Below are 27,955 nucleotides of genomic sequence, written 5' to 3' on the forward strand. Positions count from 1 at the left end.
AAAACAACGTATGGCTTAAGGCGAAAGTGGGCAATAGCAAATTTAAATTGTTAACTGAGATGTTATTGAATAGTCAGTGGACTAATTTTTCCCAACAGGTTCCGCTAGCAGACAAGGAAGCGACCCATTGTCCTCCATCAGTTTGGGACGTGATCTCAGCCTAGTTCCGCATTTTATTGAAAATTCCCTGTCCAAACGATCGTGGGCTGACTACTCGGCCGCATGGAAAAAATGGTCTGATTTTTGTGTTCTTCACGGGTTTAATGCATTGACTTCCGACCCTTTTGTTGCTCTGCAATTTGCGGAATCTTTACTTAAGAAGAATTTATCTTACTCTGCGTTAGCAAAATGCTTCGCAGGAGTCTCCTTTTTCCTGAAGGCCCACGGGGAATCTGCGTTGACTGACCTCTTTCTGGTTAAACAATTCTTGAAGGGCCTAAAACGAGAGAATTTTGTACCAGATTCCAGACGTCCCATTTCCCTGTCGTTGCTAAGAAACATTTGTTCAGTGCTGATTAATGTCTGCTCAAACCCAGAGGAAGCACTGTTGTTTAACGCCATTTTCTTAATTTGTTTTTTTGGAGCTCTTAGAGTCGGCGAGATAGTGTCTTATAAGAAAGCTGAGCCATCCGGGCTCAGGCTTGAGGACGTTAAAATTTTTGATTCCTTCCTTTTAGTGTTTATTAGAAGTTCTAAAACAGATCAAATGGGAAGAGGTAGTGAAATTTGTTTGAAATCTTTTGATGACAAAACTATTTGCCCAGTTTTTAATTTTTCCAAATGGATTGTGGTTAGGCCTGCGGTGCAGGGCTCGTTGTTTTTGCATAAAGATGAATCACCAGTCACTGTATTTCAGTTCAATTTTATTTTGAAAAAATGTCTATCTTTTTTGGGAAAGAGTCACCTCAGGATATCCTCTCATTCGTTTAGGATAGGTGCGGCTACGGAAGCCTCTAGAGCCGGCTTATCTGATGCCAGAATCAAAAAAATGGGTAGATGGGAATCGAATCGTTTTAAACTGTACGTTCGACATCATTTATATGCTGACTAATTATTTATTTTCTTTTAGGTCCAAATATTGTTTGGATTGTTGGCCATTCCTTTATTTTCTGGGCCCAGAAGAGGGCTAGTCAGCGTTGTTACTCGGAGAATCTGTCCTTTAACCCTTCCATTACGCAGGTCTACTGGCATAGCATCCGTGGACTGAAGTGGGCTTCTTTGGTGCATGAGCTAAATACCGTATATACTCGAGTATAAGCCGACCCCCCTAATTTTGCCACAAAAAACTGGGAAAACTTATTGACTCGAGTATAAGCCTAGGGTGGAAATGCAGCATTTACCGGTGAATTTCAAAAATAAAAATAGATCATTATTTCCCCATAGCTGTGCCATATAGTGCTCTGCACCGTTCATTATTTCCCCATAGCTGTGCCCCATATAGTGCTCTGCACCGTTCATTGTGCCCCATTGCTGTGCCCATATACGGTGCTCTGCACCGTTCATTGTGCCCCATTGCTGTGCCATATACGGTGCTCTGCACCGTTCATTGTGCCCCATTGCTGTGCCATATACGGTGCTCTGCACCGTTCATTGTGCCCCATTGCTGTGCCATATACGGTGCTCTGCACCGTTCATTGTGCCCCATTGCTGTGCCATATACGGTGCTCTGCACCGTTCATTGTGCCCCATTGCTGTGCCATATACGGTGCCATATGCTCCCTGCATGTCCCACATATATACACAGCTCTGCTCCCTGCATGTCCCACATATATACACAGCTCTGCTCCCTGCATGTCCCACATATATACACAGCTCTGCTCCCTGCATGTCCCACATATATACACAGCTCTGCTCCCTGCATGTCCCACATATATACACAGCTCTGCTCCCTGCATGTCCCACATATATACACAGCTCTGCTCCCTGCATGTCCCACATATATACACAGCTCTGCTCCCTGCACCGTTCATTGTGCCCCATAGAAATCTCTGCCGCCGCCGCTGCTGCAATAAAAAAAAAAAACACATACTCACCTCCCTTGATTGCAGCTCCCGGCGTCTCGTTCCGGCGCCTCCATCTTCCCGGCGTCTCTGCTCTGACTGATCAGGCAGAGGGCGCCGCGCACACTATATGCGTCATCGCGCCCTCTGCCTGAACAGTCAGAGCGCAGACGTCGGGAAGATGGAGGCGCCGGCCGGGAAGATGGAGCGACGCCCGGCAGCTGGAACGAGGACAGGTGAATATGACATACTCACCTAGTCCTGGCGATCCTCGCGCTGTCCCTCTGCCTGGTCTTCGGTGCCGCAGCTCTTCCTGTCAGCGGTCACCGGCACCGCCGATTAGAGGAATGAATAGGCGGCTCCGCCCCTATGGGAGGTGGAGCCGCTTATTCATATCTCTAATGAGCGGTCCCACGTGACCGCTGAAGAGAGGAAGAAGCTGCAGCACAGAAGACGGGGAGGAAGGCAGGGACAGCGCGAGGATCGCTGGGACTAGGTAAGTATACCTCAGCGCCCTCACCCCCTCACCCGCCGACCCTGCCACCCACATTGACTCGAGTATAAGCCGAGAGGGGCACTTTCAGCCCAAAAATTTGGGCTGAAAATCTCGGCTTATACTCGAGTATATACGGTAATTGTTTGTTGAAATTTCCATACCCGGATTTATTAATCATTCATCTTTCTGGGAATGATCTTGGGAAGATCAATACGCATAATTTATTAGCGACCATGCGGTCTGATCTTATTTTTTTGAAACAAAAATTTCCATTTTCTTGTCTCGTTTTTTCCGAGATCATTCCCAGACTTTTTTGGCAGCAACAGCAGTTTGCTTTTATGGATAAAATTCGAAAAAGGGTAAACCGTGAAATGATGAAATTTTTTCCCCTTTTAGGAGGCTTTTCTTTTAGGCATGTGGATTTGGAGGGGTTTTTACCTGGTCTGTTTAGACAAGATTTGGTTCACTTGTCCAACATAGGACTTGACATTTTTAATCTGAACTTGGGCAACATAGTTGAAAAATGGCTGTGTGGTTTGGGGGGGCCTCGACTCTGTTAGTCTTGGCCTTGTGGGATAAATCACCCATGTATGGGTGGATTTGGACATTTGGAATTTTTGGAGAATTTTAAATATGTTATTTCGGAAGTTTATTTATTGGAAGTATTTTATGTAACCCTGAATAAAACCGCACGGCCATTTTATTTCCACTTTAAATTAAATCTGTGTCCAGAGTGTTTATTTCGGCATGGGTTCTATGGGGACATGTAAGCCCCCCCGCATAAACTGAAAATAAATAAAGCGGGGGTCTCATGTCCCCATGGACCTTGCTATGAGCTTAGTTTATTAGTTTTCCTCACTTTTTAGCAATGTAAATTTCAGTCAGAATCTATGTGATTCGTGACAGACTGGTTTTTTCCAGTTTTTGAGCGCTATTTTTCCCTGCATTTTCATTGGTGGAGAGCGTTTTGGCGGTTTTTATTTATTTACAAATCTGACTGACAGCTGTCATTACCTCAGTTGCTGGCGCAAGAGCAACGAAGAGCCCACCCTCCCTCCCTTTATGTCATCGTTCCTCCTGTCGTGTGGTTTTAATCGTGGGGATAAATCACCCATGTATGGGTGGATTTGGACATTTGGAATTTTTGGAGAATTTTAAATATGTTATTTCGGAAGTTTATTTATTGGAAGTATTTTATGGTATTTTATGTAACCCTGAATAAAACCGCACGGCCATTTCATTTCCACTTTAAATTAAATCTGTGTCCAGAGTGTTTATTTCGGCATGGGTTCTATGGGGACATGGCCCTGACTCTGGTCTCTTCATGGTGTCTTCAGATCCGCTTCACATCTTGGTACAGAGGGCGTGTTGTAATGACGTCATCACACCTGCTGCGCTGAGACGTCAGACACAGAGGGAGCGCCAGCTGATGCTCCCTTCTCCATCATTGCTTTTGACTGTATTGGCATTTAGGATGCTGACATAGTTGAAAATGCAATGATGGGCGGGCAGGAGAAGAGCCCAGCTTCGCGGGCCAGAGTTTGACAGATGTGAGCTAGATAGAAGGGGGAGGAGGAGGGAGGAGCTCTGCCTCTAGCTCCTCCCTTCTACATAAAATTGTATTGGGAGCACCTGCCATCTCCTATCTCAGTAATGGGAAAGTATGTCTTCAATGAATACAGATTTTTACCTCCAGAATTTAAAATGTTGATAATGAAGCAGGCAGATTTTCCTGATTACATATATTAAAAGTTTCTTATATTCATGTGTACTAGTAGTTTATGAAATAAAAATTTAATTGATGGTTACTCTTTTTAAAAAAAATGTATTTTCATCCTAATTCCCTTGTAACTGGGGCTTGCATATTAGCTCAAGTTACAAGGGAAATACAGCCTGCTGGCTGATAGCAGAGCTGTCCTGGTCTCATGAGCTAGCAGCTCCTGCTACCTCCCTATACACAACCATCACGTGACTGCTGTGCATAGAGGAGGAAGAGCAGACAGCCCTTCCAATTACTAAATTCAAGCGCTTGTTTAGCGATGTGTATACAGTGCTAGAGCAGACGCAGGCAGTAATAAACAATCTGCGCCTTCTCTATGGGGACTCCGGCTGTGTGACAGCAAGCCGCTCCCACAGCTACACTGCTATGCGGTGACGTTTTAGAATAACACTGCAAAACAGGAGCAGGACTGCCCTGACAAAGTCTATAGGCTACATCATGGAATAGTGGCAGCAAAGATGGGTAAAAATAATTTCTCATCTGCATTAAGAATAGCTTAAAAAATGTTTTTAATCTAATTTATGTACAGTAAATTTGGGTTTTACCATAAATTTGACTCTGTGGGCGAGGTTAATTTTCCCCCTGCATAGCATTGATCAATCATAACCGAAGGTATCATGCAGGGGTCGAAAAATAAGATGCAGCCAGAGGTGTGTAATGACACACTGTCCTGGTCTTCTCACTGATCTCATTGCTGGCATCTACTGTGTAGAGTAGAGCAAAGCAAAGTCATTGCAAACACGTCTTTCACCTCAGTCAATGAGGGAGAGTAGAGAGGGGCGGACAGGACTGTGAGGAGAGTTTCAGGAAGTGTTTGTAATGACACATTGCTCTGCTCTACTCATGCCTTGAAACCACACTGACTGCTGTGCGGTGACACACAGCTCTACTGTACCCTACATTGTAGATACCAGCACTCAGCTCACTGAGGAGAGCGTATAGGGAAAAGCCTGTTCTAAGCTCAGAGGCGTATCTAGGGTTTCTGGCACCCGGGGCAAGAATTCATTTTGGCGCCCCCCCCCTCTCCCCGGCGCCCCCCCCCTCTCCCCCCCCCCCCCCCAGCACATATGCGATTTGCGCACTTAGTCATGTACCCACAAGCTCCTCTCCCTAATGCTCTCAATGTTCAGTGAAAAACTGAGAAGCAGAAGACAAGCTCGTTATCACCAGACCATAAGTGTGAAAGTCACATATGAGTGAGGTGTCCATGTGACGACTACTGGAACCTGCTGACCTGAATCCTGACATCGCAGACTTCTGAATTCTCACAACGAATGCACTGGACACTTTTAGGATTCTCCCTTGCTGGTGGACGGTCATGTCAGTACAAGCATGTGATTTGTATAATTCTGAACACATTCCGACTAGACGTGCCCGGCCTCGCTCAGTTCATTTTCATTGACGGAGGCCACACATGTCTAGTCAGCACGTGACCACATGTATGTAAATTGCCAGCACGAGAGAATCCTGACAGCGTGCAATGAGCACTGTGAGAACTCAGAAGTCTGCAGTCACGAAGAATGACTGCAGACTCATTACAAACCTGGACATCCCCTTTAATGCTCCTAACATAAATAAAAACATGAGAGTTAGTCAGTATCACAATTAACATTTACATCCAGGTACCTTATAGATGATGTCGTCTCTGGAGTCGTTCTTCTTTTCTTCATCTTCACGATGCCCTTAAAGATACAAGTGTCATTATAATGCTCCTGAATGAAAAATTGCCCCTCACTATATTGTCTTCACAAAATATGACCCCCACACTGTCCCTCTTATGGTACATGCTCTTCACACTGACCTCTCCTTTCCATACCGGTCCCCTCTTCACACTGTCCTCTCACACTGTGTCCCCCATATAGGGCCCAGTATTTATACTGTACTCTCTCATCACACTCCCCCTCCTTGGTATACTGTCCCCTCCTGGCTGTGCCCTTACACTGCCCCCATGCTACGAACCCACTACTCAGTTTCTATTCTGTGCCCCATCACCCCCTTTGCTGTTCATTTTGTGTCCTCAAATCTCCCATCTCCACTCCAATTCAACCCCACACAATAAATCCCCCCATTACCCACACAGCTCCTCATCACCCCCATCTCCTGATCCCCCACACAGCCCCTCATCAACCCCATCTCCCCCTCATCACCCCTACACAGTCCCTCATCATCCTCCCATTCCCCACAGGCCCTCATCATTCCCCAAAAAGGCCCTCATCACCCCGCTTCTCCACAGAGCCCCTCATCATCCCCCCATTCCCCACAGGCCCTCATTATCACCCACACAGCCTCTCATCCCCCATTCCCCACACAGCCCATCACCCCCATACAGCCCCTCATCACCCCCCTTCTCCCCCAAAGCCCCTCATCACCCCCCTTCTCCCACACAGCCCCTCATCATTCCTTCTTTTTCCACACTGCCCCTCATCATGCTCCATTCCCCACACAGCCCCTCATCATCCACTTCACAGCCCATCATCATTCCCCACACAGCTTCTCATCATCCACTACACAGCCCCTCATCATTATCCCTCCATTCCCCACAGCCTCTCATCATCCACTACACAGCCCCTCATCATTATCCCTCCATTCCCCACAGCGTCTCATCATCCACTACACAGCCCCTCATCATTATCCCTCCATTCCCCACAGCGTCTCATCATCCACTACACAGCCCCTCATCATTATCCCTCCAATCCCCACACACCTCGGTAATCTCCTCACATGGCTGCATGCTGCAGACCCTCAGTCCTCCTCACGACTCCAGCAGCTTCCTGGTTCCTGCTATCTGTCTTCACTGGACTGAAGGAGGCCCCGCCCCTTCCGGTGACATCTTACCTCAGCTCCATTCTAGACAGGCACTGCAGTCAGATGTTCAATTGTACTCATGTCCGTAAGATACGAGTACAATTGAACACTGGGAGCCGCGCGCTGCAGCGTCTCTGTGCCGGATGTCAGCTTGACAGTCCGACACAGAGAACAGCTGACTCCGAGTGCAGGGGCGGCAGAATGCAGCTGCCAGGGGAGACATTTGGCGGCCCAACTGCGCCCCCCTGCCAGCTGCGCCCGGGGCACGTGCCCCGGCTGCCCCCCCCTAGATACGCCACTGTCTAAGCTTCACTAGAGGTATGCTTTTTTTAATACACTAGAGGTAATTTTTGACACATGATAAGGTTTTAATACTAGAGGTTAGGATAGTCCACCATAGTGGAATGGTATTTACACTTTTCGTGATCAAAAAGTGTTTACTAAGTACTCTGTTATTTATATGATTTGTACTTGCTTACAGCAGGGTATGTGTTTATTTCGTTTCTATCTTAGGTTTTGTCTTTATTTATACATAACACATCTTGCTTATGACTGGGCAACGTTATGCAAGGGGGAATAAGTACATATTCTGCTAAAACCCTCCTTTGTCTTAGCATAAATTAAAACCAAAACTTTACAAGCCACTATCTCCTTACTGGAGATCTACCATATAATTGTCTAAGGGTCACTTCCGTCTTTCTGTCTGTCACGGAAATCCCACGTTGCTGATTGGTCACGGCAAAACAGCCATGACCAATGAGCGACGGGCACAGCAAAATGGCCGCTCCTTACTCCCCGCAATCAGTGCCCGCTCTATACTCCCCTCCAGTCAGCGCTCACACAGGGTTAATGGCAGCGTTAACGGACCGCATTATGCCGTGGTGTAACGCACTCCATTAACGCTGCTATTAACCCTGTGTGACCAACTTTTTAGTATTGATGCTGCCTATGCGGCATCAATAGTAAAAAGATCTAATGTTAAAAAAAATAAAAAATAGTTATATACTCACGGTCCGTCGGCCCCTCGTATCAAGAACAGGCCTTTACCGCTCCGGTGGCCGCTCCATGCATTGCGATCTCGCGAGATGATGACGTAGCGGTCTCGCGAGACCGCTACATTATCTCGCGAGACCACAATGAACTCTTGGGACCGGAGCGCGCGAGGAGCATCGGTAAAAGCTTCGCCTGGATCCGGGGGCCAACGGAAGGTGAGTATATAACTATTTTTTATTTTAATTCTTTTTTTTAACAGGGATATGGTGCCCATATTGCAATATACTACGTTGGCTGTGCAATATACTACGTGGGCTGTGCAATATACTACGTGGGCTGTGCAATATACTACGTGGGCTGTGCAATATACTACGTGGGGCTGTGCTATATACTATGTGGGCTGTGCTATATACTATGTGGGCTGTGCTATATACTATGTGGCTGTGCTATGTACTACATGGGCTGTTATATACTATGTGGCTGTGCTATATACTACGTGGCCAGCCGCGAACAATCCTGTGTATTCAATGTATTATTCTAAAATCTTCATAAATAAACTACATACATATTCTAGAATACCCGATGCGTTAGAATCGGGCTACCATTCAGTGAGAAAATAAATATACATTTTATTAAAGGGACCCTGTCACCTGAATTTGGAGGGAACAATTTTCAGCCACAGAGGCTGGGTTTTCGGGTGTTTGATTCACCCTTTCCTTACCCGCTGGCTGCATGCTGGCTGCAATATTGGATTGAAGTTCATTCTCTGTCCTCCGTAGTACATGCCTGCACAAGGCAAGATTGCACTGTGCAGGCATATACTACAGAGGACAGAGAATGAACTTCAATCCAATATTGCAGCCAGCATGCAGCCAGCGTGTAAGGAAAGGGTGAATCAAACACCCGAAAACCCCGCCTCCATGGCTGAAGATTGTTCCCTCCAAATTCAGGTGACAGAGTCCCTTTAAGCTCTGCAGCCACTATTCCATGATGTGACCAATTTAAAGAGGACCTTTCATTAAATGTTTCATGCTGAACTGGCCACATAATAAACATGTTTTGTTTTTTTTTGCCTTTTTTTCCTCTGTTGTATAGATATTAGCAATCAAAGTATTTGGCACCTAATTAACGACTAAGCACCCACTTGGACTTAACGAGTTATCAGACAATTCTCCCCCTGAATGAGATGTCCAATGATAAGCAGGCAGGAACACTCAAATACAAGTTATGTCCCTAAAGGTTTCTCAGTGTGTGAGCTGTAATGACACTTATCTGCTGGGCTCAAGCAAACTGTACTGGCTCTGCTCTTGTGTGAAATCTAATGAAAGCCTGACCTCGCTTCACTTTGTGTTTGTGCTACTCCTGTGAGACACAATGGTCACTCTGTTCTCATTGCAGAGAGATTTACAAGTTGTGTGATTGCTGAGAAATCTCCAGACAGGCATTCCTTACCCAGCTATTAGTATGTCATTACTTTGTGATGAGAATAACCCTTTAACAATTTGATGTAGACTTATAATATGTGACAGCAAAGACATGGCAATGGCACAAGGCAAGAATCTACTGTCTTTCTCTCTCGTGCCAGAACACCTTGTCCTGGCACCTTGTCTTTCTTTAGATGCCAGAACGCCTTGTCCACAGAGAACAGAACAGAACAGAGCACCCATTAATCCATTTTATGCACAGTAGTGATCATCTGTAGGGCTTTCACTGTAAAAGATCATTTACCTACTCACAATACAAATTCTCATTAGATTTGATTTCAAGCTGAGTGTAAAAGTAGCAAAACATTGCAATGACCTGATTATTACAGTAAAGGGGTGGTTCCGAATTACATTTATTTTAATCCTAAATGTCAGTCTATTTAATTTCATAATCTAATCTCTATTCTAATATACTTTTAATTAAAAAGTCTTTATCATTCCCTCACTACTCTACTTTATTTATTGTTTTACTGCTTCCTCTTTGGAACTTCACTTGAGAATCCTGCATGCTGGGGTAGTGAAACAAGTCATCATCGAGAAGCAGAGGCTGCGGTCAATACCACAGCCTCTGCCTCCACCCTGAAATGAAGTGACATCTATTTCAGACGCTGGGTTAGACCCTGCTCATAGCCTTCATCTTTTGTCAATCCCAAAGTATGCTAAGTAGTTTCTTGTCTCTGCATAATGCACAGTGACGGTGCGCTCGCTCGCCGGCTTTGATCAGAAGTAACAAGTCGGCAAGAGGGCACAGTCAGTGTGCATTATAAGATTACCTGGAAAAGCAAAGACTAGAGCCTCTCCCCTGCAAGTGACATCACTTGACTTTTACCTTTGTCCAAATGTATTTATTTGCATAAATACATTTTACGTCCTTAATAACCATTGTATACGATTTATTTTTTTGTTGAGGTTGGTAAAGATGTCACATTTTTAAAGTATTCAATACATACTCCTTTAATCAGTGGCAGCTCTGATCACCATTGGTCTCCGCTTACTTTTGGACTGCTGATCACGTGTCAGCCAACCTCCCGTGTACACATGTTGCTTAATACGTGGCCTCTGTGGCAAATCACTGGGCTCAGTGATGATGCCAAAGATTACTCTGACCTCAACAGTTATGCAGTAAGACAATATGCCTGAAGAAAATGATGATTGGTGGGGACTGTAGCGGCAGCGCATGAAAGGATTATCTGGACCATATATTATAGATAAGGACACCTGCGCTAACCTGACGAGAAAGTGCAAAAAATAGGTGCAACAAATAGCCCTGACGAAGAAGGTCCGGAGACCTTCGAAACGCGTAGGCACTTTGGTCCCTATCGGCACCCGTCCCCTGCTTTTCCTCCTTTCTGTATCTGGTGACGTCACCCAAACTACACGCCCCCTTATTCCACCGCTCTCTCTAGCGGCGTCCTTGCAGCCCACGTGTGCCGGCTAACGGCGCTTCAGGCGAGTGGAGACAGAGCACTAGCCAGGGAGGACGCACCCCACCAGTGAGTGCTTCTGCCGCTCCACACCGCCGTCTGGACCTCTCAGCTCCGGACACACAGGTGGCCGCTGCCCCTGCTTCTATATACACCAGCACAACGCCAGCACCTTCACCTCAGTCACGCTACTAATAGTAAGTGTGTGGTTACTTTTACATATCTATCACCCCTATATATGTACCTATTGCGGCACTAATATAGAGTGTTGCTGGTGATTATGACCAACGACTGTCTGGTATTTGTCCATCATTAGTATTATCATTACTGCTATTGGTGATTCTAGCTGCCTTTGCTCTTACCGCTAACTCTGTTGACCATTCATTTCCAGCATTTATAGGTTTTTCCACCTATTTGTTGCACCTATTTTTTGCACTTTCTCGTCAGGTTAGCGCAGGTGTCCTTATCTATAATATATTGTCCTTATTACATGACAGATTCAGCACAGTAGCTGTCTAGGCACCAGCAGCTTTCCATTGCATCCTCTCTAGGAGCGCCGGTGTGTTCCCATTCTTTTGATTATCTGGACCACTTCTCCTGATATTTCTTTGGATGCAGTGGTTTGTTTTTTTTCTTTAATTTTGTACAACTTCTTTATGGGTACTTCTAATCTGGGGCTATGTTATGGTGGTGCTGCAGAAGATTGCTGCACAATCCCAATGCCAAGGCTACAGGTACTACTAACTCTGGGCTTAAGTTACTGACTGGAGACCTGGTTTATTGGTCTTCACTATTGACTTCAGCATGTAATGGGTTAAACGATTGATTGTAGCAATTAGAAAGGTTCCCTCTGCGTCATGACCGCATTGCGATTTCAAGGGTCAAGTGCTTTACTATTGCAAACGTGAACCTTACAAATGACCAATGAGGTCTGGTATAAAGTATTAAAGGGGTTCTCCATGATAGGGGTACAAGTTTGCAGCCACTCTATGGCAGTGCCCGAGCTGTAAGGATTCTACAGTGCATCGGGAGCAGGCGGACATGTGACCGCAAGTATGTGATTTGTATACAGGTGGTTACATGCCAACTAGACACGCGTGACCTCACCCTCAAGTCTAACCTTCGTCAGGTTGCATAATTTTACAACGTTAACAGGCTGCAGAGGTACAATTGTACCTTCAAAACTGCAGAGATGTCACGAAATTTCAGCCCTCTACGGCTTTCGAAAAAAAGTTATTGCAATTTTAAAACGGAATAGTTACAATTGTACCTAGTCAGCCGGACGAAGGTTAAGTGAGGTCGGACACATCCAGTGGGAATATGACTGGAAGTGACTGCAGACTTGTACCCCAAGCCTGAACAACACTTTTAAATTCTAAAGGTATAAAAAAAAATCCTCTCTCTAAAACACTTTTTTTTTTTTATTGCGAACTACAAAGAAAAGTAAATTTTGTAAATTGAGAGTATATGACAATTTGGGTATTGTGGACAAAGAGGAAACACATGGATGGAAGAACACCTCAAGGGCCGGTTTCACACATCAGTGGAGACACTGACTCACGTAGACACATTAAAATCAATGTGTCTCTGCACATGTCAGCGTGTTTTCACGGACCGTGTGTCCGTTTGGAAAACACGGAGACATGTCAGTGTTCGTGGGAGCGCACGGATCACACGGACCCATTAATGTCAATGGGTCCGTGTAAAACACGTACCGCACACAGATGTTGTCCGTGTGCAGTCCGTGTGCCGTGCAGGAGGCAGCGCTACTGTAAGCGCTGTCCTCCCCGCGTGTGGTGCTGAAGCCCCATTCATTTCTTCTCTCCAGCAGCGTTCGCTGGAAAGAAGGAATGAATAATATTTTTTTTTAATTTATTTTTGTTTTTAAAATAAAGTTGCCGGTAATCTGCCCCCTCCCACCCACTGTGCGCCCGCCCGCTGGCATTAAAATACTTACCCAGCTCCCTTGGCGCTTACATCCTTTCAGCGTCGCTGCTTGTCCTGTATGAGCGGTCACGTGGTGCCGCACATTACAGTGATGAATATGCGGCTCCACCTCCCATAGGGGTGGAGCCACATATTCATTACTGTAATAAGCGGCACCACGTGACCGCTCATACAGGAAGAGCTGCGACGCTGAGAGGATGCAAGCGCCGAGGCAGCTGGGTAAGTATTTTAATGCCAGCGGGCGGGCGCACAGGGGGTGGGAGGGGGCAGATTACCGGCAACTTTATTTTAAAAACAAATATAAATTAAAAAAAAAGATTATTCATTCCTTCTCTCCTGCGAACGCTGCTTGAGAGAAGAAATGAATGGCGGCTTCAGCACCAGATGCAGGGGCAGCGCTTAACTGTAGCGCTGTCTCCTGCACGGTGCGTGTGGTACCCAGTCGGCACATGGGCAGCACACGAATGCCGCACGTGTGCCACACTGATGTGCCACGTGAGCACACGGACACGGATAATTCCGGTACCGATTTTTCCGGTACCGGAATTATCTGGACGTGTGAGACTGGCCAGAACCTTACAGGTAATGGTGCCATCACTTAATGATTTCACATCAGGCTTCCATCTGCTTACTGATCTACAAGGTTAATGGTCTCACCACACTGATCACACTCTGAAGCCGGCATACCGACAATACTGAAGAGGGCTCGGACCAATATGGAGGCTTACCCGATACGTTTATATTTGATTCTGCATTATTTGTAACTATATTTTTTTTCTCTCCAGTGTGTGCATATCCATGTCTGCATTGCTTTCATTTGTACTTTTATAGTACTGCATTTTAAAAAAATTAGTACTATGGTTCTTGAAATATGATGATGAAAACAATCGCTTAATCCGTAGGATTTAAAACAACACATGCAGTATTAAGGGCTGGGGTTGATGCACATTCCTTGGGGGATTATCCCTGGTGGAACAAGAAGGATGAGGAAAAATTTAAAAGGGCACCTACAAAAATAACAATTATACTTGGAATATTGTTAACTACACACTTCTATGCACTTTACAAATAAGTTGTGTTGAAGTCTCTATTACCAATACAAGATCTTATTTTCTTTATATATTCCTATCCTGCAGGTCCATTATGTAGCATTATGGTAGAAAGGTTTGGCTGCAGAGTGTCGGTAATGGTTGGCAGCCTCTTATGTGGCATTGGGATGGTCACCAGCTCCTTCTCTCAGACTATTGTTCACCTCTACTTAAGTGCTGGACTTATTGGAGGTGAGTTCTTCATAATCAGATTTTTCTACTACAAGATTTTTTTTATCTTCATACAATATAAATTGTCACCATACATTATCTGACAGTTTAACTTTTTTTTTTTCTTACAGATCACATAACTTTCTAACATTGGGAACTATATTTTGCTCTAGGTCCAATAATTAATGCCATAATACTGTTTATATAGTGAAGCTCTATAGCAGAAAAATTGATCTCTGACTTCAGTTAAGATAGATTATGAAAATAATTAGCACAAACATTTTGAACTTATTAAGATAAAGGGAAAACATGTTTTACAAAAGGTGGACATTTAGTATTTTTTTTACACCATAAATACTGACTTACTAGTAAGTGATGGAAGTTGTACTCTAGAAACAGCGCTCTTCCATCTACAGGAAGGAGATTTGCATATTTTTCAAGGAAACTATATTCCCAACTGGATGCTGTTTTTCCCTAAAAGAAAAGCAGTATTCCAGTGAGGCTGTATTCATGGCACTTCACTTTGTAATTGTAAGGACTTGTTCAGACACTGTTTTTTTTGAGTGCATACTGTATGCCTAAGGCCGGGGGCACACTTGCGAGTGTCTCTCACATCAATACCCGACACTGCCGCCGGCACTCAGACCATGCTTATTTTTTATTTCTTGCAGATTTGACTCAAAGCATTTTTTTAATCTGCAGTGTGTCAATTCTTTCAGGGCTTTTCCAGTGCTTTTTACCCTCTCCAATGAGTGTGGGGGGGGGGGGGGGGGGGGAAACGCATTAAAAAATATGTTAAAAAAAAATAAAACAACAACAAACATATGTGTTTTATGCAGCATTTTTCCTGTTAGCCCCCAAGTATTTGCAGCAAAAACCCAACTTGGGCACATACCCTAAAGCTGTAAGGTGATGAGGTTGCAGTCACATCTGGCTCTGGTGCCTCTGTCAAATAAAGGTGTCCATACATCTTAGATGACGATTGGTAGACAGCTACATTTCCTTGTCCCCTAATTAAGTAGCCCCTCTTGTAAAATGACAGTTAGTAGATGCACACCTCCTTCAGCGGTGTCGTTCCAGCAATAGCAGTGCCTGTGACCTCACCATGCCACTTTACATCTATGTGACGTATAAGGTTCATGTTGTATGACCCACAGTATCTTTCAGCAAGTTATTTATTTATATTTTTAATTTGCTACTATGTTCCTCTGCCGATCTAAGTAGAGTAAATTCAAAGGAGCTTTTTGCCAGAATTCTAACATTAAACTCCTTGACATGTTCACAAATTTGTATGCAACTTGATTGAGCTTGCCTTTTTTTTTTTTTTTTTAAGTGCGAGCACAGGCGTTGGCTGATGAGACTGCTTCTCCCATCAGCAGTTCCTGACATCACTGTTATCAGTGACAGCAGACACAGCCTGATGGGAGGAGTAGTCTCTCATCAGCCGACACCTGCTGATCTGTGGTAAGCTTTTTACCGGGGGTCACAGCTGCAGGGTCACGCTGACATCTGACAGTATGACCCCGCAGCGCTCTGACTGACTGTCTAAGGTTACTTTCACACTAGCGTCGGCCCGTCGCAGTGCGTCGGGCCAACGTACCGATGCATCCTGTGACAACGCATCCTGTGACAACGCAGCACAACGGGGGCAGCGGATGCATTATTACAATGCATCCGCTGCCCCATTGTGAGTTGCGGGGAGGAGGGGGCGGAGTTCCGGCAAGCATGTGCGGTCCAAAATGGCGGACACGACGCACAAAAAAACGTTACATGTAACTTTTTTTGTTCCGGCGGTTTGCCACAACACGACGCAACCGTCGCACGACTGTTGCGACGTGTGGCAATGCGTCACTAATGTTAGTCTATGGGGAAAAAACGCATCCTGCAGCCAACTTTGCAGGATGCGTTTATTCACCAAAATGACGCATTGCGACGTGCGTCGTTCAACGCTAGTGTGAAAGTAGCCTTACCAGCGGTAACGTTACTGCAGATAAGAACCACCGTGCCAGTGTTTCCCACGCTGTCACACAGATGACAACATGGAAAACAGCATAGGAAACAAGTAAAAATGCAAAAACAAAAACTCAGCAAATCCGCATACCTTTTTATACCTGCGTTTTTGCTGCAGATTTGACTGACTCTATTGAAGTCAATGTGTGATAAAAGCTAAAAATTAGAACAAAGAATTGACATGCTGCAGAACAAAAATGCACTGCAAATACTCAAAGGAAATTTACCAATCATTTGCACAACACTTCAGGATTGTCATTGAATTAGCTTTCATAACGATTCTATAGCGTTTTTGAGCCATTTCCGCGAGGAAAAAATTCTGTGAAAATGCATCAGTAACGCACCATGTGCCCATAGCCAAATAGTGCCCAAATAAAACCACATACAAGGGATAAATACTGTCACACCATGGCCACACCACAAACTAACAGCATATAATGACCAAATACTACATACAAGGGACAAGTACCTACACATCATGAGCAGACCACATATTATTTTCACAGTGATCAAATACTACATACAATGGACAAATACCGCCATACCATGACCAGACCACAGAGTAACACCAAATAGTGCTGAAATAAAACCACATACAAGGGATAAATACTGCCACACCTTGATTAGTAAAATATAATACCACAATAATAATGTCACGTAATTTGTCACTACAGTAGTTATGCCCGCCACTTGCCACCATAAACCAATAATCTATGTTCCCTATTCAGGCTCCCATACAGTAACTGCTGCCAATCCAGGCCCCTTCCTGTAATAATGTTCTCCATCCTGGCCCCTTACTGTCATAACGTCCAACATCATTGTCCCGCATCCTGACACTCCTTTGTAATACACAAAAAAATGTCTTGCCTCTCCACGCTTCCATGTCATCCTCTTCTTGCTCCACATGCGTTGCAGAAGAGGCTCACAGCTGACATAGGCGGCTTTCTGTACCGCACTCAGTTGAAACTGGCGGGCCACCGATCAAGGCTCTGCTCCTTGCCGGTTCTGGAAACCGGCGGTAATGTTCATAACCAGTTCCCCGAAACCGGTAAAAGGCAGCTGAATCCTACCCCTTAGTTTAAGCTCTAAAAACCTGCCAAGGGATTCCTTTTAACATTGTAATGAGTAGGAGAAGCTTTTTAATTAATTTATCCATAAGTGGAAATCACTGATAAAATATTCATTGGAATAACGGACACATTGACCAAACCATGATGACACTTGGACTATTATACGCATATGTGAAAGTCAACTGTCTGAATGAGGACTTAATCTAAAGAACAAATCCTGTTTTTGGGTACATGACACATTGAAGAAACATTAATGAAAAATGGATCAAAAACACTGATGACACTCGGAATGTTTTTTGCATGAAAAATTAGATGTCTGAATGAGGCCTTATTGCATTTCTCAGTTTAGAAAAAAAGAATGGAATTACAAGTACAGAAAATGTATGAACAGCAATTAACAATCTGACAAATTAAAGTTGCATGTTTCACAGAACACATTTGGCAAGATTTTCTTCTACAGTTTGAGCTTTAAGGTTTGGTTTATTTAAGCTCTACTATAATTTGACACTTATTTTTATATTTGCTTTCACATTCAAAAATTCCCCCAAGTAATCTTAATATTTGTAAGGCTTTTTTTTAATTAAAGGAAATAATGAAGTATTCTGGGTTTTTTTTTCTCACAGGTTTGGGACTTTGTTTTTGTTTCCAAGCAGCAGTCACTGTACTTGGATACTACTTTATCAAGCGTAGGACTTTGGCCAATGCTTTTGCATCCTCAGGGGCCTCAATAGGCATGGCTCTCTGGCCCATTGCATCCCAGCACCTTTTGGAGTCCATGGGATGGAGAGGTTCCTTTATGATCTTTGGTGGAGTGCTGCTTAACTGTTGCGTTTGTGGTGCAATGATGAGGCCAGTTAAAGCTCCACCAGCTGTCCCTAGTAAGGATGGATCCTCCTCAACAGCCAATGGAGTAAATCATGACACTACAGAATTGGAACATGGTAAAGGCCTACAAAGATACATGGCTTTTGATCTACTACTTCGGCACAGACGATACCAGATTTACACAATAGGGGTCACCTGGCTGGTTTTAGGCTTTGTCTTGCCACTTTTCTATTTTGTACCGTATGCCACCAGCAATGGCTTTGAAGATTCAACATCTGCACTTTTGCTCTCTTTAATTGGGTTTATTAATATTTTTGCACGTCCAGTGGCCGGACTCGTGTCTCAGCAGCGGATATTTTCTGGCAAACTGATTTACCTATTTAGTGGAGCAGTAATTGCGAATGGACTTAGCAACCTAGTGTGCGCAACTTTTGTGTCCTTTCCAGCCCTCATTGTTTATTGCGTCCTGTATGGCATCTCTATGAGTGTAATTGGATCACTTATATTCCAAGTACTGATGGATATAGTTGGCATGAAACGATTTCCTGCAGCTTTTGGACTTTTTACAATACTGGAAAGTGTTACAATCTTGGTGGGACCACCGCTGGCAGGTAGGTAAAAATGAAAAGACAATTTTATGTTATTTTTTGGGTGATTCAGGAAACCCTCTTCTATTTCAGGACAGAGGAGCCTAATGTATTCCTGATAGAGAATTTATCACTCTGAATATTTGTGTTCTGCTTTTTGTATAGAGAAGCAGAATCTTGTACCCCTAACCATACTCGCAACTCCTCTGATTTTTTTTTTCCACTCCTTTATCTGAAGTTTTACAGGGAACACCTGGTTATGGCCAGTTTATGGTGAAATGATGTTCTTTCCACCTCCTGATTATGACCTCAGCAGTGTTCACTGGAATCTTCAGTAGTTTAGAAATTCTTCTGTAACCAATGCCATCAGTATGTTTTGCAACAATAAGGTTGTGAAGGCCTTGAGACAGCTCACTGGTTTTGCCCACCATGAGATGTTTCTTGTGTGGCATTTTGGCAAAGAGACTCCTTTTTACAGGTCATCAGTTGAACCACTTGATAATATTTTCACTAAGTGGCAGGATTGCTTTCTAATTACTCATGTTACCGACATCTGGCAAGAATTTCATGTCAATAGCACATTTAGAAATATATTTATTTAGAAAATTGGCGACGTGCTCAATACTTATTTCACCCGCTGTATAAACATTAGTATCTGAATTAATGCTCATGCCTGTTTTTTATCCCACAGGTTTGCTGGTGGACATCACTGGTCAATATAATCTAGTGTTCTACTTCACATGTAGTGCTGTCACCTCATCTGGACTTTTTATGTTCTTGGCATCTTACATACTTGATAAAAAAGAAGGAAAGACTAAAAAAAAAATTTATAACCCAAGTGACACCGTTGGGACTACTAATCACCAAAATATTATTTATCGCCCAGCAACGAAACAAGAGGATTTTGTAATATGAGTGGCAATTTCCCACCAATGACCCACCAATCCTCTAATAGAATTTTATCAGGGAAAATGAGAGACAGAAGTATCCATGAAATCCTATGTACTGTACCTCAGATCACAAGTCTGTGAGGTTGAAACGCCTTGAAGAAAAGGATGTTCTCTCAGGGAGCTGATCTGTTTGGGGATGAATGCCATGTGGCTCAAAAACTGCAACACAAGTATTGGATAAAGTCCATGTAGCGCAATACTACATAAAGTAAACAAAGAATAGGAGTTACCATTGGAAAGGGCTCACCCACAAACCTGTAGCAATTTTACTTCATGTTACAAATTTCCATCACAAGACAGTGTTACATTTTTATTATCTTAACAAGAAATTGCTGCCAAGTGCTGTCAAGATGAAGACTATTCGGCTTGTTTCATCTGCAACAGCTAATGTCTGGAATGTCCTTGTTAGAAGGGTATTCTCAAGTTTTGGAAGTTATCAGCTATCAAGTTGATAGGGGATAACGACCAGATCACTGGGGTCTAACCACTCGGACCCCCACCAATGTCATGAATCAGGGCTCTCAAGAGCTGCATTCGGTTTGTCTTGGCATTCCTATTAAGAATGAATGGAGTGGCAGTGTGCATGATTGACTACACAATCCAGTTACTGGGAACAGTGGGGGTCTCCGTGGTCCAACCCCTAGCCAAAGGTGAATAGCTACCAAAGTTGAGACCATTCCTTTAAAGTCTGAAGTAAAGACAAAGCTTTGGCTATATATGTCAATGAAATGTACAGAGAGAAAATATATGTACGGTATGCTATAAAATGCATTATGCATGTAGTATATTTTCAAAACTTAAGCGGATATTCCCAAGTTATGAAATTGGTATAGTTGGATAAAGCCAGTCAATTGCAAACTTAGACAGCATGAAAAAAGTTATCTGCTTTCATTCTTGTGTTATAAGGGCCTTTAGCTTACATACTGTACAGCTTATTGCCAGGGGCCTCAACCACCAGGGCCTGGCCAGGTGTGCGCAGTACTTAGTCCAGGCTAAGGGTTAACTCATGAGATACCAGATCTCCTAATCACTGCTTTCACTTTCTTGGGCTGTGTGCTTGTTCAAAGGTCTTGTTATCCATATATGCAAATATTGTGACAACAGTGTAGACTTCAGAATGAACACTGCAGACTTGCACATGTCAGAGCAGCACATAGGATGAAGCTGCTGAATCCAAACGGTCAATCAAGGAGGCGGGCCTGCCGTCGCTCACCAGCACAGCAACAACAAAGTGAAAGATACTGGAGAGCTTTTTCTATTACCCTGTTTGCCAGTGCTAAATTGTCCTTAAACTTTCCAGGTCTTGATGAGGTGAAGTTTAACAATTCTGGAAAAGTAGTAAATCTGCTATTGACGAGGTTAAAACAAAATGCTTGACATTACTGCAGAGACTCCTCTATTATACTCACAAGGGTAAAACCAAAATACCTGACCTGACCTTAGTTTTAAAATCCAGTGCCTATGGTATGTCACTACTGGAGTCATCTACCCTTCTATGTTCTTATATAGGAATGTGCCTCATATATTTGTAGAACTTGCCGATAGCAAATCTACTACAATGTGCTCTGTAAGAAGTGATAGACTCTATTCCATCAAGTTCTGGGCGGTTCATTTAGCTGCAGTTTAATTGCTTAGATGCCAAAGTCACCTTTGTGCCACATCACTTACCCTGTTATGGTAGGATAGGTTAATATTACCCTAAAACAGAAATAAGCATCTTATTCCAACAAAGTACTCTGGGGAATGAGTAAGAATGCATATATTTTATATAATCTGACTTAAAGGGGTATTCTCATGGTATTTGCTTTAATTACCATAGCTTAGCAGCATGAAAATAAGCATGTTTACAGTTGACTTGCTTTTCTTTTATCTGCTGCCATTTTCCTGCAATGAGAGCTTTTATTTTACATGGTGTTCAGCTGGTTTCCAAAGTGATCAACCAACAGAGTGTGGCCAAGTGAGTGCAGTAGATAAAGGGAGTCTATCAGCACAGAATAACTGTTCAAACCAAGTACAGGCACCTGGTGTACGCTTGGCATGGCTAAACATTTAAGTGCACCTTACCATCTACTTATTTTCCCTTTGACTTCACTCCCTCCCCCATCTTACCCACTTATTTGACAGCTCTGGCTTCATAGTCAACCAAGGGCAGAGATAGATGGAAACCAGATGGGAAGGTGCACTTAAATAAGCCGTGCCAAGGGTGCACAGTGGTTTGAACAGACACTATGCCAGCAACCCCTCTTTTTGAATTTAAAGGCAGTCTAACCCCTAACATTCAAGTCTGCTCTCTCCAGCCCATTAATTTCTGTACAGAAGTTAGCTACTCACCTACCTTCCCCTCAACTCCTGACAAGTTGCTGTTATAAATCTTGCAAAATCAGCATCCCCCACTATTGTCAACTTTATAGCAGGTCTTCTATTCATGGCTCTCACTGCCTGGAGCTGGGTGCTTGTTCAAATGCACCATTATGTGGAAATATAACTACAGTGATGGCAGTGTAGACTCGGGGGGAAAAAAACACTGATAGCTGAAAGTGTTGCAGCAGTACTTGTGCCGAATATTATAGTTCTAGTAAGTTCTTCTGCTCACCAGAACAGTCACTGGAGAGCCCGTCCTGCCAGAAACCAGGGTGGAATGAGACTGCAGTTGTGAGCTGCTCAAGAGACAACCTGAGTATGCCCCTTTAACAAGCTAGTGACTTACATAGAAATGCACTTAAAAACTCATTTTTAATTGATAGGTAATTTATTGATGACACATTCCTTTTTATGTAATTTTTTTTTGTATAACTTTTTTGATTGTTTGATTTTTCACAGTGGCCTCTAGGCATAACTCGTACTTCCTGTGCTTTCAGGAAGCCACATGGATAATAGCAGCGAGAGACCAGTAGACTCAGACCCTACTTAGTTTTATTGGAGTATGCAAAGAGCATGCTCTGATTGGGGCAAAGGTGACTGTTCAGGGAGGAGGAAGAGGTGTGCTGTAACATCACCTGTGACTACTGGATAGTGTGACATCTACGGTGCATACAGGAATTACCTTTCAGTGTAATCCTGCTTGTGATGATGAGGCTGCAGAAACGTTTTCCGTATAAATCAGCGAAAGTGAGTCTAAACTAGGGCGGTTTGAAAATTGCAAGATTTCTGTTTGTTTCTGTGGGTTTATTTTTTTTTTTTTTATAACCTAGATAGGGGTACCTAAACTTAAAAGAAACTTTTATCAAACATTTTTTGAAAATCCATTTACCATAAAATAATGATGTAAACAATAGATCATTTTCTGAGGATACATTTCCTTTAACAAAACTGAGCCTTTTCTTAGTTTAGGCCATCAGTATTAGTTTGTGGGGGTCTAACGGATTATTGTAAGGGCTTGGGGAAGTTAAGCTGATTTGCAGGATCACCTTTTTAACATATGAAATCTTCATCCAAAGTAGGTGTGAAATGAATGTTATTCTTGCATCTAATGTAGTGAGAATGTAATCAGTGATGTACAGTACATGCCGAACTATGTTACTTATTCCCTTTTTACTCTGTATTCACATGAAGTGCAATACTGATCAAAGAAAGCAAAATGACCCCAAATTCTGGGTCATACAAAGTGATGGGGTCTAATAACTCTAATCACAATAGACATAGATTTTTCTAGATTTCTTACCACCTTCACAGACCAGGACACTAATTTTTAGCAATAGGTATTTATGCTGGGCATTTAGATCAGTATTTCTGCTAACAATGATCTTGTGTTACAATTCTAAAGTACCACAGGTTGGGTTGGATCATAAATATGCTCATTATAATACACTTCGTATATGACCTACCGACGGGAATAGGCCAGGGAGGTGACAACAGTTTTAAGCAGCATCCTAGAAAAGATAATAGTTGTCACAAGTTATGATTAAGTATGTGAAATATTATAGTGAATCTGTCACCAGGTTTTTGCCACCTTATCTGAGAGCAGCATAAAGAAGGGGCAGAGACCCTGATTCCAGTAATGTCACTTACTGAAATAAAATGAACGTTTGCTCTGCTGCAAATCCACATGTGCTCTGACTGCGGAGCTCTGTATAACCCCCCCCCCATCCCCCCCCCCCACATCACTGATTGGCAGCTTTCTGTGTACACTGTGCATAGGCATAAAGCTTCCAATGAGTGGTGGGGAGGGTGTCAGAGCATGAATGCTAGGTATTTGTGGAGGAAAATGTAATAATAGTCCATGTGACGGGGTTGTATTTCAACCTATTTTTTTAAACTGCTTAGAATGCTAGAAAACACAAAAATGAAGCTGCACTCGCCTTACCAATCCACACACCCATGCTAAGGCTTTCCCATTCTCCCACTGGTCTTTGTGGTTCCGGGTCCAGTGAGGCAGCATTTTACATGTGTGCCAGGTGTGGCTAAGTACTGACTGTAGTGGAGGCGGGTCAGCACAGCGGCAGCCATAGCTGTGGCCAGTGATTGACTGCAGTGGTCTTATGTTGACATGTCATTGCTGAAGCAGAAAGAACAGGGGACAAAGAAATCATTGGTATTGGAAAGATGAGTTAAACATTTTTGACTATTAATCGCATTCTAAGATTTTTAATTTGTATGTAGTTGAACAATCATTTTAGCAGTGATAATGAACCTCAGGGACTGTGGGTAGGAGCACACCTTAAAAAAATAAAAATAAAAAATAAATAAATAAATAAATAAATAAATAAATGTGCCAGTGACTTGAAAGGGTGTTCAGGATTATGATTCATTATAGGTCCAGAGATCTAAAATTATAAACACAGCTGTTACTTTCCCTTAGGCTGGCTTCACACTTGCGTTTTTATCTGCAGCGTTTGTACCGCAAAAAAACGCATGCTTTTTTCCCCTATGTTTAACATTAAAAACGCATGCTTTTTTTTTATACGCGTTTGGTCGCGTTTTTGAACGCATGCGTTTTTTTGCTGCATGCGTTCTTTTGCAGAAATGCAACATGTAGTAATTTTCAGAGGCTTTTTTTTTACGCAAAAAAACGCATGCGTTCGTATGTGTTTTTTTGTGGCAAAAAATGCATTGGAGTCAATGGAAACGCATGTGTTTTTAAGCACATGCGTTTGGTTGCGCTAAAAACGCATTCGTTTTTATAGAAAAAAAAACAGAAAACACACTGATATGCCACCCCCCACCATAAAGGTGATAAAGGGATCCTAAGGGTACCGTCACACAGTGCAATTTTCATCGCTACGACGGTACGATCCGTGACGCTCCAGCGTCGTAACAATATCGCTCCAGCGTCGTAGACTGCTGTCACACTTTGCAATCTACGACGCTGGAGCGATAATTTCATGACGTATGTGCGATGTAGAAGCCGTTGGTTACTATGCGCACATCGTATACGATATATGTTACACCATGCAATCATGCCGCCACAGCGGGACACTAGACGACGAAAGAAAGTTTCAAACGATCTGCTACGACGTACGATTCTCAGCGGGGTCCCTGATCGCAGGAGCGTGTCAGACACTGCGATCTCGTAACTATATCGCTCGAACGTCACGAATCGTGCCGTCGTAGCGATCAAAATTGCACTGTGACGGTACCCTAACCCTAAAGGGATCCTAACCCTACCCCTAACCCTAGGGATCCTAACCCTACCCCTAAGGCCGGCGTCACACACAGCGTAAAACAATACGGTCCGTATATTACGGCCGTAATACGCTGAAAAGTCCCGAAAAAAGTGGTCCGTAGCTCCTCCGTAGGCAGGGTGTGTCAGCGTTTTTTGCGCATGGCATCCTCCGTATGTAATCCGTATGGCATCCGTACTGCGTGGTTTTCTCGCAGGCTAGCAAAACCAACATACCGCTATAGAAGTGATCCATGTGTCCCAAAAAGAAAAGAAAATATATATATACTGTCTATATATATATATATATATATATATATATATATATATATATATATATATATATATATATATATAATGTCAGTAGACACATATATTAGAGAGAAAAGCCGGTAATTCAGTGCGGTGTACAGTAAAATCACACTGACAGCTTACAGTAGAATAGGTAGAATAAATGTGTACACATAGAATAGGTATATATATATATGTCAGTGAGACACATATATGTATATATATTAATATTTATTCCAGCGCTAGACAGCTTGAAAGCCGGTAATTCAATTACCGGCTTTTTCCTTCTCCTTCCTAAAACCCGACATGATTTGAGACATGGTTTACATACAGTAAACCATGTCTTCTCTCCATTTTTTTTGCAGATTCCACACTACTAATGTCAGTAGTGTGTATCTGCAAAATTTGGCCGTTCTAGCTCTTAAAATAAAGGGTTAAATGGCGGAAAAAATTGGCGTGGGCTCCCGCGCAATTTTCTCCGCCAGAGTAGTAAAGCCAGTGACTGAGGGCAGATATTAATAGCCTGGAGAGGGTCCACGGTTATTGGCCCCCCCCTGGCTAAAAATATCTGCCCCCAGCCACCCCAGAAAAGGCACATCTGGAAGATGCGCCTATTCTGGCACTTGGCCACTCTCTTCCCATTCCCGTGTAGCGGTGGGATATGGGGTAATGAAGGGTTAATGCCACCTTGCTATTGTAAGGTGACATTAAGCCTAATTAATAATGGAGAGGCGTCAATTATGACACCTATCCATTATTAATCCAATACTAGTAAAGGGTTAAATAAAACACAAACACATTTTTTTAAATTATTTTAATGAAATAAAAACAATGGTTGTTGCAGTATTTTATTCAACGCCCAATCCAGTCACTGAAGACCCTCGTTCTGTGAGTAAAAAAACATAATAAACCAACAATATACTTACCCTCCGCAGATCTGTAACGTCCAACGATGTAAATCCTTCTGAAGGGGTTAAAACATTTTGCAGCAAGGAGCTGTGCTAATGCAGGCTGCTCCTCGCTGCAAAACCCCAGGGAATGAGGCTAAAAATAGATCAATGATCTATATTTAGCTTCATTTGCGGTGAGGCGCCCTCTGCTGGCTGTTCATAGATCGTGGGAAATTACCTAGAAAGCTCCCTGGCTTTAATGTTTAATGTTTTAACCCCTTCAGAAGGATTTACATCGTTGGACGTTACAGATCTGCGGAGGGTAAGTATATTGTTGGTTTATTATGTTTTTTTACTCACAGAACGAGGGTCTTCAGTGACTGGATTGGGCGTTGAATAAAATACTGCAACAACCATTGTTTTTATTTCATTAAAATAATTTAAAAAAATGTGTTTGTGTATTATTTAACCCTTTACTAGTATTGGATTAATAATGGATAGGTGTCATAATTGACGCCTCTCCATTATTAATTAGGCTTAATTTCACCTTACAATAGCAAGGTGGCATTAACCCTTCATTACCCCATATCCCACCGCTACACGGGAATGGGAAGAGAGTGGCCAAGTGCCAGAATAGGCGCATCTTCCAGATGTGCCTTTTCTGGGGTGGCTGGGGCAGATATTTTTAGCCAGGGGGGGGCCAATAACCGTGGACCCTCTCCAGGCTATTAATATCTGCCCTCAGTCACTGGCTTTACTACTCTGGCGGAGAAAATTGCGCGGGAGCCCACGCCAATTTTTTCCGCCATTTAACCCTTTATTTTAAGAGCTAGAACGGCCAAATTTTGCAGATACACACTACTGACATTAAAAAATGGAGAGAAGACATGGTTTACTGTATGTAAACCATGTCTCAAATCATGTCGGGTTTTAGGAAGGAGAAGGAAAAAGCCGGTAATTGAATTACCGGCTTTCAAGCTGTCTAGCGCTGGAATAAATATTAATATATATACATATATGTGTTTCACTGACATATATATATATATATACCTATTCTATGTGTACACATTTATTCTACCTATTCTACTGTAAGCTGTCAGTGTGATTTTTCTGTACACCGCACTGAATTACCGGCTTTTCTCTCTAACAGCGCTGCGTATTTCTCGCAAGTCACACTGCTTGTCCGTGTGTAATCCGTATTTTTCACGCTTCCATAGACTTTCATTGGCGTATTTCTTGCGCAGTACGGTGACAAACGCAGCATGCTGCGATTTTGTACGGCCGTAGAAAGCCGTATAATACTGATCAGTAAAATACGGCAAATAGGAGCAGGGGCATAGAGAATAATTGTGCCGTATTTTTTGCGAGTTTTACGGACGTAGATTCTGCGCTCTTACGTCCGTAAAACTCGCATGTGTGACGGCGGCCTAAGGGTTAGGGTTAGGATCCCTTTAGGGTTAGGATCCCTAGGGTTAGGGGTAGGGTTAGAATCCCTTTAGGGTTAGGGTCTCTACCCCTAACCCTAGCTTTTTCTGTTTATAGTGG

The 27,955-nt window shown here is 43.2% G+C and overlaps 1 protein-coding gene and 1 long non-coding RNA gene across 6 annotated transcripts in view; one reads left to right on the forward strand and one right to left on the reverse strand.

Moving 5' to 3' along the window:
• The window catches only part of LOC138665029 (uncharacterized), a 189,284-nt gene extending 169,535 nt beyond the window's left edge, over positions 1 to 19,749 (reverse strand). The window contains exon 1 of the long non-coding RNA XR_011318415.1: positions 19,692 to 19,749. This is a non-coding gene — a long non-coding RNA (uncharacterized lncRNA). The remainder of the gene's footprint in view (positions 1 to 19,691) is intronic.
• SLC16A5 (solute carrier family 16 member 5) overlaps positions 1 to 20,399 on the forward strand; it is a 100,788-nt gene extending 80,389 nt beyond the window's left edge. For all 5 annotated transcript variants that reach the window (XM_069752161.1, XM_069752162.1, XM_069752163.1 and 2 more), the window contains 3 exons: positions 14,066 to 14,209; positions 17,892 to 18,704; positions 19,372 to 20,399. In XM_069752161.1, coding sequence (XP_069608262.1) covers positions 14,066 to 14,209; positions 17,892 to 18,704; positions 19,372 to 19,595 — 1,181 coding nt within the window. In that variant the 3' untranslated portion in view covers positions 19,596 to 20,399. The remainder of the gene's footprint in view (positions 1 to 14,065; positions 14,210 to 17,891; positions 18,705 to 19,371) is intronic.
• Positions 20,400 to 27,955: the final 7,556 nt, after the last annotated feature.

This window comes from Ranitomeya imitator, chromosome 2, assembly GCF_032444005.1.
Source record: "Ranitomeya imitator isolate aRanImi1 chromosome 2, aRanImi1.pri, whole genome shotgun sequence".
Classification (NCBI taxonomy): Eukaryota; Metazoa; Chordata; class Amphibia; order Anura; family Dendrobatidae; genus Ranitomeya; species Ranitomeya imitator.